Genomic DNA, 15,420 nt, shown 5'->3' with positions numbered 1-15,420 from the left:
GTACTGAATTAAAAACTAATTTTCTTAAACTGAACTGAACTATAAAATAGTTCAGACAAACTGAACTGTTTTTTGTTTTATCAAACTGAATTGTACTAAATTGTACTAAACTACAATATAAACTGAATTGAACTACTAACTGAATTGTAAATTGTACCAAACTACAATATAAACTGAACTGAACTACTAACTGAATTGTAAATGGTACTAAACTACAATATAAACTTAACTAAACTACTAACTGATTATAAACTGCACTAATTTTAACTAGTATACTATTTTTACATTTTTTTAGAAGAAAAATACTCTTATTAAAAAGAAAAAAAAAACCACCTGAATATATAAATTAATTTGTTTATCTATAAATTTGTTTATAAAGTTTTAAATAATTTGTAAGGTATAAATTATATAGCTTATAGAAAAAAGAATTTTTTTTTATTTTTCTTCTATAAATACTTCTGGATATATATATATATATATATATATATATATATATATATATATATATATATATATTTTTAAAAAACTAAAATAATTATTGCAGTAGAACCACACCGTTATTATTAATTTATGTTCATCACCTGCCACATACCATGTCTCTATCTAATCATCCCATAATTGCTTCCGTAATTTCATATATACATATAATAACCATGCATCATTTTCATGGGAATAAACCCTTACGTGACTATCCTGCAAATTCCACAATATACAGAAGCAATTATGGGATGATTAGATAGAGACATGGTATGTGGCAGGTGATGAACATAAATTAATAATAACGGTGTGGGTTCTACTTTAATAATTATTTTAGTTTTTTAAATATATATATATATATATATATATATATATATATATATATATATATATATATATATATATATATATNATATATATATATATATATATATATATATATATATATATATATATATATAAAAATTACAATTTACATGAACTTCATCTAATACAAGATAATGTTAACAATTAATTAGTTAAATTTATTTTATTTGAATTAACATATAACATTAAATTTAAAAATAAATTAACTAAACCTTTTTCACTTTTGTAACAAAGTAGACCATCTTTTTTAATAAATTTACCAGTAAATAATTACATAAGAGAAAAAAAAAACTATAGTTATTTTAGGATGAAATGATTTTTTTCATTATATATCAGTAAGACAGTACAATTAACTGAACCGAAAATAAATTTATTAAGTTCAGTTTTTAAAAACTGAACCATAAAATAGTATATTTCAGTTATAGTAAAAATGATTCAGTTCTTCTTAATATAATACAGTACAATTAATTATAGTACAGTACAGTTCAGTACTTTTTGCCCAACCCTAATTTTTATAATGGAAAATAAACCAAAAATGAGCTATTTAATAAACATAGATTTGGAAATTCATAAAATAAATTGGAATGTTCACTCTATGATACCAAAACAAGAGATTCAAATTGGCAATGATAAATGACAAGCTATTTCTGCAATTGTATCAAACAGGGAACTGGCATAACTATCTACAAAACTGCAAAACGTCATACTTTATATGGAAGTTGAAGAAGATGTAGTTGTAACTAGGCTACAGAGGCTTAAAGATTCAAAAGTTGCACAACATGAGCAACATTACAAGGTGTCAAAATAATTACTTATCCCACAGCCTTTAGAAATATGAGCAACTGAAGGAATATGTAAGAAACTCCCCCAATTGTAGCATGCTGCAACTTCTCTTTTCCTTCTGCTGATGGGAAGTCATTGTCCTTTGAACGATTAAATCCACCAGCCAACCATCCCAGATTTTTGTAACCTCCATTATACAGTTTTGAAGCTGCTGTCATTGACCTGAATCACTCACCAAAACCAACAAATCAATATTCTCCTTCATAGCCATAATCAACTTCCTCTGCTTGCTTCATTCATTTTGTAAACCTGGAAATCTCAGATTATACAACACAAACTACCATAAAGCTTCAATCAAAGTTTTTCATAACTTTACTGATTAAGCTCCGATACATCTCCCAAATGGTGTGTATCTATATTTGACATGTATCACACACTGATATGGGGTAAAACACTACTACAACACGTATAATAGTGTCATTTTACTCTTATATAAATATTATGGAGAATATTTTTATTCAATATTTTAAAATGTTACATATGGAAAACAAGCAAGAAAGATAAAGAGATCCAGTAAGATGATTATCATAAAAATTAACTGAATTCCTCATCAAGAACAGGAACAACTTAATTAAGTGCAAGAAATGAGAAGAAATATGTGTCTATCCAAAGTTCAAGGCTATATATATAAACAATATCATAATTTGATACAACTAAATAGCTGTATATTTTATAAAAGTAAAACTTTCTTCCAATATACTTACCTCAATCCTTCTCCACATGCCACAAGAAGCTTTGTGTCCTTACCAGGAACAGCTTTTTCCACTTGAATAAGGAACTCAGAATTCACAGTAGTGAGATACTGGCCAGTCCACAAGCCAATGTACCCAAAATGCACCCACTTCTTAAGTAAAGTTATAGGGCTGTTATCCTTATCTTCGACAAAGATTGGCACGTGCAAAGAGCCTGCCACACGTGCCTTCTCTCTCTCCCAATATGGCCTAACATCAAGGAGAATAAAGCCCTCTGAGTTTATTGCTGAGGAAGCATCTTTGGGCAATATAGACCTCACTATGCCAGACTCTATGAGCTGCCTTGCACTGCTGGGAGAAGATGTTGTTGCATTGATCACTTCAAATCTTGGGTTTCTTCGTGAGGTTCTCAAAAGGGTCTCTGATTGTGTTTTGTGCTTCAGAATTGAAGTTCTGAACACATGATTCAGATGGGTTGCCATATTCCTATGTTTCTCTCTCCCTTCTGTGTTGCTGTGATGGATTTGATTTCATTGGTTTGAGATAACAAGAAAAATCTGTTGTGAGTATGAGATTTTCCTTGTCTTTTTGCTACAAGCTTTTTAATATATATTGAAAGAAAGAGTCAAAAAGATCTAATGTTATCTCAAAAGGATAAGATAAGAAAAGGCATTTCATTCTACTGCGAAAAATACTTTATCAAACATTTGATTTAAATTACACTAATATTAAAAATTTGTTGTATAAATTGAATGGGGATGAAAACTGGAGCTGACATTTTTTGGAATTAGAACAAAACCGAAAATAAGGCTTGCTTGTATAAATACCTTTAAATTTTAAACTTTGTTTATGTCAAACTAGTTTTAAATTATCTGTAAATTCCCTTGTGTTTTTGTTAAAAGAGACCTAAAAATTGAAAAGAAAAATAATAAATATTTTTAAATTTATAATTAAGTTTTTAATAGAATAAATATGAAAAACGATTTATAGGTTTAGAAAATTAATATATCTGAAAAATATAAATAATAAATTTTGTTAAAATATAAAAAATAAAATATGTGAAAAAAATTAACAAGTATACTCTCTAAAAATATATAAAATATGTAAAAATATGTAGAATACACTCACTAAAAATATAAATTGGTCTATAAATATATTGGTCTAATATGTATTAACATTCTATTTTTGTCTCTCTTTTTTTCGTCTTCTTTAAAATCTCCTTTTTAGTTTTATAGGAATTTGTAATTTTCTGGAATTAGAATAGATTTTAGTTTTAGGTGCAAAAATAGAGTTATGGAAAAATTGTTGTTAAATCCTCGTTTTTAAATACTAAATGTCTCCAGAAATAAAATACCTTATTTTTCTTTAGGAAAATTTAAATAAAAATGTAGAGCTAGTTTTGATTTTTCTTAGATAGGTTTGTTTTTTTGAATATAGATTTTTAACTCTTGCTTTAATTTGGAGTTTTTGTAGAAGAACCCTTAGTAAAGGCGCTCACTTTGCAAATGAAGGCTTTTGACCATTTGAAATGAAAATTTGACCTAGTTCATGCATATAGTGATGCATGATTATTTGTAAGCTGTCAGTTGTAACCGTCACTTGTAACCGAATCAGTGACAACAATAGGAATCATTCATTCGTTCATTCTTTTAAACCTCTTTTTTGTACATTCTGAATCAAATAATATTTTTGTTCGAAGTTCATTCAATTCGTGGATTTCCTAAGGTACTTTACTTGGTTATTCTTCGAGGACATTCTCTCCTCCCTAGAAAAACTATATCACATAGTTGAACCATGGTGCATGAGAAAAGCAATCTCTCGAGTTAGAGTTCATAGCGGTGTTAGGCAGAGTCAAATAACAGTTGTGTACTAGTTTGAAAGGACATTAAGAACAACTATTTCTCTGATTCAAACTTAAGATAATTATATAAATGATTTTTTCTAAAAATTTCTTCATTAACATAATGTACCATGTCTTCATTACTCGTTCATTCAAGTCTACATAATCGTGATATTATAGACTTGTGTAATACTTATCTATGCTATAATTTCAAGCTGTATAATTTCTCATTATAAGATGAATAGATAATCCGACATTATGTCTAAGTCCTCATGTATTTTATAAAGACAATGAATATAATGACAAAAATATGTCTCATTCACATAGATTGTGTGTTCTTGAGTATATTGCAAGAACTCATAAACTTTATTTTCATATACTCTTAATTTATGCGATATTAACTCATCTAGTTTTGATCCATATTATGTTTGTAACAAACTTCATCAATCTCAAATTATTAATTCTCACAAGATAAGATTTTATCCATTTCAGTAAAAATATTTTCATAGTTTGCTAACATATATACGAAGAAGTAAACTATCATGAATTTGACAAAATTTTGATAATATTTCATATTGGTCTCCTAAGTACATGAAATGAAAGTGATCACTCATAATCACAATCAAATATGCATTCAGAGAACAACATAAAATGATTTCAATAAAAGTTTAATCAAATATATGCATAAATATCAATTTACATAGCAAATTATAAAAAATAATTTTTTTAAATAGTCTAAGACTTAATAAAAATGATTAAAAGTTTAATCATTTATACTAGATTTTAATCATAAACTAAGGCTTCTTTGACTAAAATTATAGAATATAAAGTAACAATGCACCTAATAATAATAAAAAATCTAATAAAACTAAAATTATAAATTACAATAAACCTAATAATTAATCTAATATCTAAAATACTTCTTATCAAATTTCCACATTAAGACTCACATAAAATTAATTTTGATAAAAAATATTCTAAAAGTTTAAATGAAAGAAAACTTTCAAAAAAAAATTACTTAAAAAAAAAATTTTAAAAGAAACTTCTTAAAATAAAAGTTTCTCAAATTACTAAGGCCTTGTTCACTTGAGTGGATTTTAGGAAGAGTAATTGAGTGGATTTGAGAGTATTTGAAGCTAATTTTATTTTGGTTTATTTGAGTGAATTTGGAGGTAAACGAGAGTGGATTTGGAAGTAAAGTTTGTGAGAATTAGTATAGGATTTAATTTATGTGACAGATTAAAAAAAATTACTTTCAAATCCAATCTCACTTATCTCCAAATCTATTCAAATAAACAACAAAAAATTTTATCTTCAAATCCTCTCAATTACTCTCCCCCAAATCCACTCAAGTAAACAAGACCTAAAAGAATTTGTCTAAGATAAAAATAATAATGGAAAATCCAATACCAATCATTCAATCAAGAGACAAGTACAATACGTATACGAAAACCAAAAACTAGCATCCAAAAATCATAACACCGAACGAAGTTGAAGAGTGGCCTTAGGACCTCGTCAATGCCACTTGAGGGTGGTTTAAGGGAGATGTCGCCACCCCTTTGGAGCCTTGAAAATGCACCTCGAAGAACACCATTTAGTCAAAACGGAAACAGGCAACACATATTTGAATTAACAAAACAAAACTTACCTTAGTTGCCTTTGTACTTGTCAACACTACTGCAAACGAAAGCCTTGGAACCTTGAAAAGCCAATAGTGCAAAAACCATTCGGTCCAAAACACAAGAAAAGCCCAAGGAAGGCAAGGAAATAAGTTGCATTTGATTTTAAACAAAGGAAAACTTACCTTCGTTCACATCTTCAAGGTCATCACATTTGTTGGGTCAATGAATTACTGGGATACAATACCAATGAGATCTGAACTCAACTACAAAACCTTAAAGCAATGAGTTAATGTTTCATTTTATACAGTGTTTTATTTTCTCATTTTTATCGAACTTAATACTTAGAATAAGCACCAAGAGCAATGAAAGCACAAAACCTTCATGCAATGGATTAATAGTTGGACTGGTACGATTCTTTTAGGAAGACCACAGTCTCGAATAAGAACCAGAGAAGTAGGGAGTTCCAATGAGAAGAAGGAAATCCGAACACAAGAGAATTAATGTGAAAGAATAAGAAATTTCTAATTGTATTCATTAATGAATTGCTTTACAGCATGTGATGGTTTATATAGCAGAAGATTAGATTACAGAGAGTATATTCTACAAATCTACTAATTTTCGGTGGTCTCATACTCGTTCGGTGGTCTTTATCCACAAACCGCACCGACCGCTTGGTAGCCTTTATCCGTAAATCGTTCGGTTGATATCCTATATCAATCCCCTCCTCTTGAAAAAGTGCTTGCCCTCAAGGACTGAAGTTGGGAAACTTTCTTTTCAAATCGTAGTAAAATTCCCAAGTCGCATCTTCTGGCAGCTGGTGCTTCCATTTAACTAGAACCTTTGTGACCGCCTTGTTGCCTCTCTTCACAGTTGTCCTATCTATGATGGCTTCAGGTTCTCTAGTGATAGCTTCGTCCTCTGTAGCTGGGCAGTTTGTTGAAGTGTGTGCATTTCCCACTGACTTCTTTAACTGCGAAACATGAAAAACATTATGTATTAGAGAATTGACTGGTAATTGTACCTTATAAGCTACTGCACCAATTTTCTCAAGGATAGGATAAGGCCCATAGTATTTAGGAGCTAGTTTCGCATTGGTTCTAAATGCTATAGAGATCTGTTTGTAAGGGTGAAGTTTGACATAGACCAAGTCTCCAATCTGAAATTCTCTTTCAGATTTGTGTTTATCCGCCAACTGCTTCATCCTTTCTTGTGCTCTTTTCATATGGAATTTGGCTAGTTTAAGGATCTCCTCTCGTTTTTGTAAGCTTCTGTCAATCAATTCCACCCTAGATTCCCCTGGTAGATATGGTAAATGACTAGGAGGAGTTTGGCTATAGACGATTTCATAGGGACTTGCTTTTATAGAACTGTGGTAAGTTGTGTTATACCATCATTCAACCAATGGAAGCCACTTGGACCACTGTATAGGTTCATCATAGCACATGCATCTCAGATATGTTTCCAAGCATCAGTTGACCACTTTCGTTTGGCCATCTGTCTGAGGGTGGTAGGCAGTTGAAAGTTGTGTTTGAACCCCCTGGATAGCCATAAAATATCTCCAAAATTGACTTATAAAAATGGCGTCCCTATCACTTGTGATGGTAGCAGGAAATCCATGTAGTTTGAAGATATTATCTAAGAAACATTGTGCCACTGCTGTAGTTGTGTAAGGATGTTGTAGAGCCATGAAATGGGCAGCTTTGCTTAATCTGTCTACCACAACAAAAATCACTTGTTTGCTATAAGAGTTAGGCAACCCTTCTATGAAATCCATAGTAATATGTTGCCATACATGGTTTGGGACCAGTAATGGTTGCATCAATCCAGGTGAGGCTGTAGTATCATATTTGTTCCTTTGGCAAACTTGACATTGTTGCACAAATCTCTTGATGTCCTTTGTCATACCCTTCCAATATACTACAAATTTTGTCCTATAAAGTGTAGAATCTCTTCCTGAATGACCTCCGCAAGTACTGGCATGGAACCATTCCAGAAGTTGTTGTCGTAAATTTTTTATCCTTTCCCACAACCAATTTCCCTTTCCTTCTCAACTCTTCCCTCTGCCATGAAAATTGCTTATGGGTGTTGTTGTTCACTTGTAACTCGGTGATGATTCTTTTCAAATCAATATCTGTTTGCCAAGTGTCTTTTATAGATAAAGCATCTGCCGCTATATTTTCACATCCTTTCTTGTATTCAATGTTGAAATCAAATTCCATTAACTTGACAAGCCATTTTTGTTGAAAAACGGTGGTCAACCTTTGATCTAAGATGTACTTAAGGCTTTGATGATCTGTTCTAATAGTGAACCTTTTAGGGAGCAAGTAGTGTCGCCATTTCTGTACAACAAACACAACTCCTAACAGCTCTTTTTCATATGTCGACAGTGCTATTTTTTGAGAGTTAAAGCTCCTATTAATGTAGGTTATAGGGTGCTGGTCTTGCATTAGTACAGCTCCCACTCCCTGCCTAGACGCATCAGCTTCTAAAATAAATTCTTTGGAGAAATTAGGCAAAGCCAAGACAGGAGTGTTACTTATTTGGGTTTTCAATTTCTGAAAATCATCCTTAGCCTCTTCCATCCATTTAAATCCCTCTTTTTTTTAGCATATCATGTAAGGGTCAAGCTATGGTGCTATAATTGTAGACAAATCTTCTGTAGTAGCCCACCAAACCCAAGAATCCTCTTAGCTGTTTCACAGATTGTCGTAATGGCCATTGTTGTACAACAGCTATCTTTGTTGGATCCGTAGCCACTCCCTCTGTAGAAATGAAGTGTCCCAAATATTCTACTCTTGTCACTCCAAAGTAACACTTGGATTTCTTAGCAAATAGAGAATGGGTCCTTAATGTCGATAAAACTTTATGTAAATGAACCAAATGGTCTTCCATGGATGTGCTGTAAACTAAAATATCATCAAAAAATATGAGAACAAACTTCCTTAAGAATTCTTGGAATATTGCATTCATGAGCCCTTGAAAAATGGCAGACGCATTAGTTAGTCCAAAGGGCATCACTAAGTATTCATAGTGTCCTGAGTGTGTTTCGAAAGCTATTTTGTGTATATCTTCCTCCACCATTCGGACTTGATTATACCCAGAATGTAAATCTAGCTTCGAAAAGAATTTTGAGCCATGCAATTCATCCAATAAATCGTCAACTAATGGAATAGGGAACCTGTTTTGACTGTCCTCTTATTTAATTCCCTGTAACCTATGCACAGACGTCATCCTCCATTTTTTTTCCCAACCAATACCACTGGACTACAATATGAGCTGTAGCTGTTCTGAATAATTCCAGATTGTAAGTACTACTGTATGAGACCATCAATGATGTCTTTTTGTTGTTTAGCATATCGATAGGGACATTTATTCAATGGGCTTGTGCCTTAAACCAAAGAAATGCGATGATCGTGATCAACTCTCTTAGGTAGAAGTGTGGTTGGTTCGTGAAACACGTCTTCAAAATCCAGCAGTAACCTCTCAATGCTATCAGGAATATTACTAGGTTCAACGTGAGTTGATAATGAGTGTAATAAAGTACCTTCACCCTTATCACACAATTGTATCATTGATATGTGGACTCCTGATGTAAGCGTATTAGGTACCCTTTGTTTCCTAATGGTTTTGAGGTCCAGATTTGGTGTACCCCTTAACATCAGTCTTCTCCCTTGCACCACAAATTCCATGGTTAACTTTTCAAAGTTCCACGTGATATCCCCTAAAGTAATCAACCATTTTATACCAAGAACCATGTCACAACATCCTAACGGTAACAACAACATATCCGATTTGAAAGATGCATTATGTAATATCCAAGAAAAAATTTTAACCAACGTGTTAATCTGAACTTTAGCATCGTCTGCCACTATAACACTCAAAGGGTCCATTTTCACGATTCATCATCCCAGTTTCTTGGCTATATGAATATCCAAGAAATTATGACTACTTCCTCTATCAATGAGAATATGTAGAGGTTTCTTTCGGCAAAGACCAGTAACTCTCGTAGTTTTGAAATTAGCAACCCCTGTCAGAGCATTAATTGAAATCAATGGTTCTTCTTCCCTGTTACCCTCCGTTTCAATTGGGTTTGTTGTGTCTTCATCTGAAACTGTGTCGTCCTCCAATTCCATGACATGAATCTGGAGTTGTTTGTGGGTTAAACTATGGGTAGGTGTGAATGGTTCATCACAGAAATAGCATAACCCTTTAGCCCTTCTTTCATTCATAAAAGCAGGAGTAAGATTTCTTGAGGTTGGTCTTGGCCGAGGGTCTTCAGCTCGCTGGGTGGGGTTAGGCAAAAACGGTGGTTTGAATTGTTTGAGCAATGACTTTGCTTGTGAACTGGTGTTGCTAGCAGATTCATACATTTTGGCTAGCGAGAAGGCTTTCCTTACAGAAGTAGGTTGAAACATTTGAACCATCATTTGAATGTCTTGCTTCAAGCCACCCAGAAAGCAACTTAATTGATTGGTCTCCGAGAGTTCCACTTGCGATACTATCCGATCAAAGGCGTCATGGTAATCTTGGACAAAGTTCTTTTGATGCAACTTCATCAAATCAGCCATAGGATCTTCACAAACCTCCCCAAATCTATCAACCAAGATCTTAGTGTAAGATTCCCAAGAAGGAAGGTTGAATAATCTGATGTTCTTGACATATGTGTTGTGCCATTGTAGAGCTTTTCCTTCGAAATGGATGACTGCCAAGCGGACCTTGTAATCATCTAGTGTGCCATCCACCGAAAAGAAAGTTTCACATTGAAAATTAGCCATTGTTTTACCCCATCCCCATTGAAGCGAGGAAAATCTAACCTAGCCAACCTAGTGCTACAAGAATAAGGTCAAGAATGGTTACCGTTATTGGAGAGAGTATGCGTTTCGCGGTTACCCATGATTTCTTCCAGATTGCTCTTCAACGATGCACCAATTTGCATGAAGCGAGCTTTCAACAATGTTCCCAACTCCAAGAAACGAGCCTCCATTAGTCTTTGAATTGTTCAAAATCTTCACGCATAGAACGGGTGTTGGCAGGTGATGGAGGACCATCCAAGATCAAGATAGGACCTTTAACAAGAGCCATGTCCAAGAGAATCCAAGAGGAAGAGGGAGTACTTACTACTTTACTTATATGGAGTATTAATTACTAAACACATCTTTCTCTTTGCTAAATAAACTTTACATTGTTTGTGGGACATTAATAAAGGTTGGAAAGCATGCCTATTCATCTTAGGAAAGCTGCCAAGCAAGGAGAGCAAAAGAGCAAAGAAAGATGCAAGTGAGCACCTGGCGCTCAAGAGCCCTCCAGCTACCGCCCGAGCGCCAGCGAGACAGCAAACCAGGCTTCATCTTCTTCATCTAGTTGCTGAGTTGGCAATTGTAGCTTGCACCCCAAGCTTCCCAAATTGTGTAGCTTCCCCCAACACTCCTCTTTTACACCTTTAGGAGCTTGTTAGGCACGTTTTGGAGTCCCCTCTTCATCTATAAAAGGGAGAATTATACCATTGTAAATGAAACTTTGAAACTTAATGAAATGCTGTTGAGATTTCTCCAGAATCATTTTTCAGAGTTCAAACACTTGTGCCTCTTCTGCACCCTCTCCTCTAGCTTCCTTCCCTCTTGGAAGGCTTTCGGAGCTTNAGAATCCTTGCTTCTTCCACACACCTTCATTGAAGCCTTCATCAAACACCTTCCGTGCTTCATGTTGCACCTTCATTCCGCTGCCATCTCTGGACTTGGAGGTTGTTCGTGATGGAATTCCAAGAGAGCTTCCATCATTTGGCATCAAGAGCCAACCTTTCCAGTCACGCTTCAAGAGCTAAGTGCTCTTTCTTCCAATTTTTTTTCCCTTTGCTGTGTTGTTCTGTTCTTATGTTCTATTGCTTTTCTGGTTTGATTCATTCTGCTGAGTGAATTTTGCTTCGTTCACTGTTCCATAGAGTGTCTACATCATTTTAATCGATGCTTTTGATTTGTTTTCGTTCAATTCTAACCTCTACTTTCATATCCGTATTGTTATTGTCATGTGCAGTTAAACTTTGCTGTTTTATCATTGTCAATTAGTTTTGATTCTGTTTCTGCCTTTTCTTTGGTTTGTTTGTGAGAACGAATGCAATGATGGCTCATTTTGGATCGAATAAGCACTAAGATTTTGTCTCGCTTAGATCCGTATAGCTTACGCATTCTGCAATTCATCCTCTGTTTTTTTTTTTTCAAATCTGCATCAACATCGTTTCTGGTTTAAAGTGGCCAAACCTGTTTCAACCAGATTTAATGAATTTCAAGATTGACAAATTTTGTTTGATGTTTTTTTACATCATTCTAAAGTGTTACGATTCCAGAATTATCCATAATTCTCAAAAAGCTTAGTGCAGTTGAGTAATTTTGGGTTCACTCATTGATTTCAACGTTATTTCTGGAATGAAATTGTGAATTCTGTTTTGTCCAGTTTTCTCTGCCTCCCAAGCTTTGAACACGTTTTATTGATGATTTTAAACATGTTGCAAGCTGTGCCAACCAGTTTAAGTCATTCAAATGCAAAATGAGTGATTGAGTTGTGTGAAAACTGGATTTCCCGAGAGTCACTGTTCTGCAATGTTAGCACCATGCTGCTGTGTTAATTGCTTGTGTCTTAGGCCATTTTGATTCCCTAGCTCATACATTCCAGCTAGATCTAGTGATTTAGGATTCCTTCGAGTCTTTATTTGAGCTAGCCCATTGCATTTTCTTGTCTGTCAAGTGTTGGTGCAGTTTTATTACAGTTACTGCATATTTTGGCAACTCTGGTAGTGATTTTGTGATTCCATGAGTTTCTGTGCTGTTTAACTGTTTTTGCAAGTGTATTTCACTATTTGAAACTTGTTTCCACTATTGTTTTGGTCCGTTTTCATTAAATATGTCAAATCATAGTTTGACTTGCCATGTTTGGTTGAAACTTGGAACTCAACTAGTCAAATTGTGATTCAGTGGAAGTTGGCACAATTTGATTGTTTCCACACATATATTTGATGCATCAAAGTTGATCTTTCCTGTTCATTTGGTCATTTTGCACCATTATACCAAATCACCATCAAAAACTCGTAACAGTACTTAAGACTAGGAAGTGCACCTATCTTATTTTGCTGCAGCACTTTTCTTTGTTATTTGAGTGTTTGGACACATCTATTATGATGATATAAAGTTGCTTGAAGTGTCATTCAACCATTTATCTACCTGCCATTCAAATTCACCACTGTTGTTTCTCATTTTTCAGCCAATTTTCACTGCTGCAGCACGGTTTCATTGTTGTCACCATAGCAGATTTTTGATTTTGCAAAATTGGATTGGCAAAAGCTGGGACTTACCTTCTAAATCGTTTCCACTATTCAATTACGTCTAAAAGCATACAGAAAAAGCAATTTTGTCCCTGCAATCCAGTTTTGAAACGCATAATTCAGAGAAACACATAAACCTGCTGGTCTTTGAGGCATTTTGACAAACACTTATGCATTTATATCAAACAGTTTGCAGCAGAGATTTTAGCCACTGTTTTTGAATTTTTCTTGCTTTATTAATCTGTTCTAGACCCTTTCTTAGGCTCCTTTTGTGTGCCTCCTTTTATTCCAGCTGTATCTTACTTGAATTCATCATCTTTTTGGCTTCCATACTATGCCAGCAAATTGGTTTTTGGCTAATTAAATGTTGGTGCAGCAGCTGACCATTAGCTCACGGTTTGGTGTATTTGGCAGTGGTGTGTGACTTCTTTTTAAGGTGATCTAGGTTCCAACAAGCTTCCTCCAGGAGGGTAGCATCTTAGGGAGTTTGTAGAATTGGACACAAAGGTTGTTCTCCAAGTTGCATTCTTGTGCAGTTTTCAGCAGCATTCTCCACTTTTCCACCACAAAATTCAAACACTTTGGACATAGGACATATTCAACTTTTGTAGCCTACCATTGTATACATACTATAGCTCATTTTATCACTTTTATGGCCTTGTATCACGGAACCTTTGAAGTTTAATTTGCTTTAGATTTTTCAAACTTAAAGTAACTTGGGAAAATGCTTTTCAAGCAATTCCAAGTCTACTAAGCAACATTGTAATAGTTAGTTCTCACCTCTTAGAGTGAAAGTGTGTCAAGGGACTCCAAGTGTCACTTGCACTTTCACATAGGGCCGTTTATCATTGTCTTCCATTTCCATTCATTTACTTTACTTTGCTTGATTGACTTTTATGTTTTAAGTCTCCGTGATACTTAGGAGCGCGTTTCATTTAGTTAACATCCTTGCATTCAAAAGGTTTTGAAAGACTTCTATCTAGAAACTTGGATGAGAAGTGTCAGGAGACACTCTGGCTAGGAAGGACAAGGTTTCTAAGCTTGTCCATTGTGACTCACCTCTCCTTCCTGGGAGCTATTCGGTTTCTTCACCTCTAGAATCTTTATAGAAGTCATTCACCAAAAACAAGCAAATTCTCCTTTCAAAAATTTTTGATTCATACTTGTGCAAGGCTTTCAAATATTTGTGAAAACAATTTCTCTACTTCACAAGCATGAGTCACTCTAGTGTTCAAGGTAATGTCACTCAAGATCAAGAGAACATAGAGTTAAGGGAAGAACTCAATAGAACCAAGGCTGAGCTAAATGAGCTAAGACAAATGGTTGCCAATCTTACTCTCAACCAAAGCGGGCACACCCACGGAGCTCACTCTCATAGGCACAATCATGATCAAGATGATCATTCCCACCATAGTGAACACCATACCTACCAACCTGATGATCACTATCAACGCCCTCCTAGGCGTCATCACAACCCTAGAGAACATCATGTAGAACCTAAGCTTGACCTTCCTCCTTTCTATGGTAGAGATAATGTTGAAGAATACTTTGAGTGGGAGATGAAGGTTGAACAAATTTTTGAATGCTACAACATAGATGATAGGAGGAGAGTGACCCTAGCCACCTTGACCTTTCAAGGAGCAGCCCTTTATTGGTGGACATCCATCATGAGAGACCAAAGGATGCATGACGACTACACAATTCAATATTGGAATGAACTGAAAGCAGCCTTACACAAGCGACATGTCTCGGCCTACTATACAAGAGAAGTCATGGATAAGCTTCATCAACTTCAACAAAGAAACATGAGTGTTGAGGAATACAGACAAAAGTTAGAGTTACTCATGTTGAGAGTTGGGATCAAAGAAGAAGAGAGATTCACCATAGCTAGATTCCAGAGTGGATTAAACTATGACATTAGAGATAAAGTAGAACTCTTACCTTACTTAGATCTAAATGATTTTGTCCAGCTATGTGTGAGAGTAGAAGAACAAAATAGGAGAAAAGCTTCCACCAAGAGAACCTACCCTACCACATCATCATATAAGAGAGATTTTAAGGGGGAGGGTAGCTTACCAAGATATGAGGAAACAAAGGAGAGAGAGCGAGACAAACCACAAGACAAGCTCAAAGGCAAAGATAAAGAGCTAAAAAGAGACAAAGAAAGCTATAAGGGAAAAGAACAAAGGACTTCCAGAGAGCCACCTAGAGATACCAAGGGTAGAGAGACTAGATGTTTCAAATGTGGAGCAAGAGGACACTATTCAA

At 34.4% G+C, this 15,420-nt stretch overlaps 1 protein-coding gene across 1 annotated transcript; it reads right to left on the bottom strand.

Moving 5' to 3' along the window:
* Positions 1-1,439: 1,439 nt before the first annotated feature.
* Positions 1,440-2,970, bottom strand: LOC106773577 (rhodanese-like domain-containing protein 10). The gene is made up of 2 exons (XM_014660280.2): positions 2,391-2,970; positions 1,440-1,848 (listed from the first exon to the last, which is right to left on the bottom strand). The coding sequence occupies exons 1-2, from the start codon at positions 2,858-2,860 to the stop codon at positions 1,656-1,658; spliced, it is 663 nt and encodes a 220-aa protein (XP_014515766.1). The 5' UTR covers positions 2,861-2,970; the 3' UTR covers positions 1,440-1,655.
* Positions 2,971-15,420: the final 12,450 nt, after the last annotated feature.

The sequence above is a fragment of the Vigna radiata genome, chromosome 9 (genome assembly GCF_000741045.1).
Source record: "Vigna radiata var. radiata cultivar VC1973A chromosome 9, Vradiata_ver6, whole genome shotgun sequence".
NCBI classification, from domain to species: domain Eukaryota; kingdom Viridiplantae; phylum Streptophyta; class Magnoliopsida; order Fabales; family Fabaceae; genus Vigna; species Vigna radiata.
Note: the sequence above shows the minus strand (reverse complement) of the source record. Positions and strands in the feature narration are given on the sequence as shown.

What these genes read in the sequence shown, in the direction of transcription:
- LOC106773577 (XM_014660280.2), bottom strand. Translation starts at nt 2,860, where the DNA reads ATGGCAACCCATCTGAATCATGTGTTCAGAACTTCAATTCTGAAGCAC. An exon ending in GCATGTGGAGAAGGATTGAG is followed by an intron (nt 1,849 to 2,390) that starts GTAAGTATATTG and finishes TGAGTGATTCAG; the next exon opens with GTCAATGACAGCAGCTTCAA.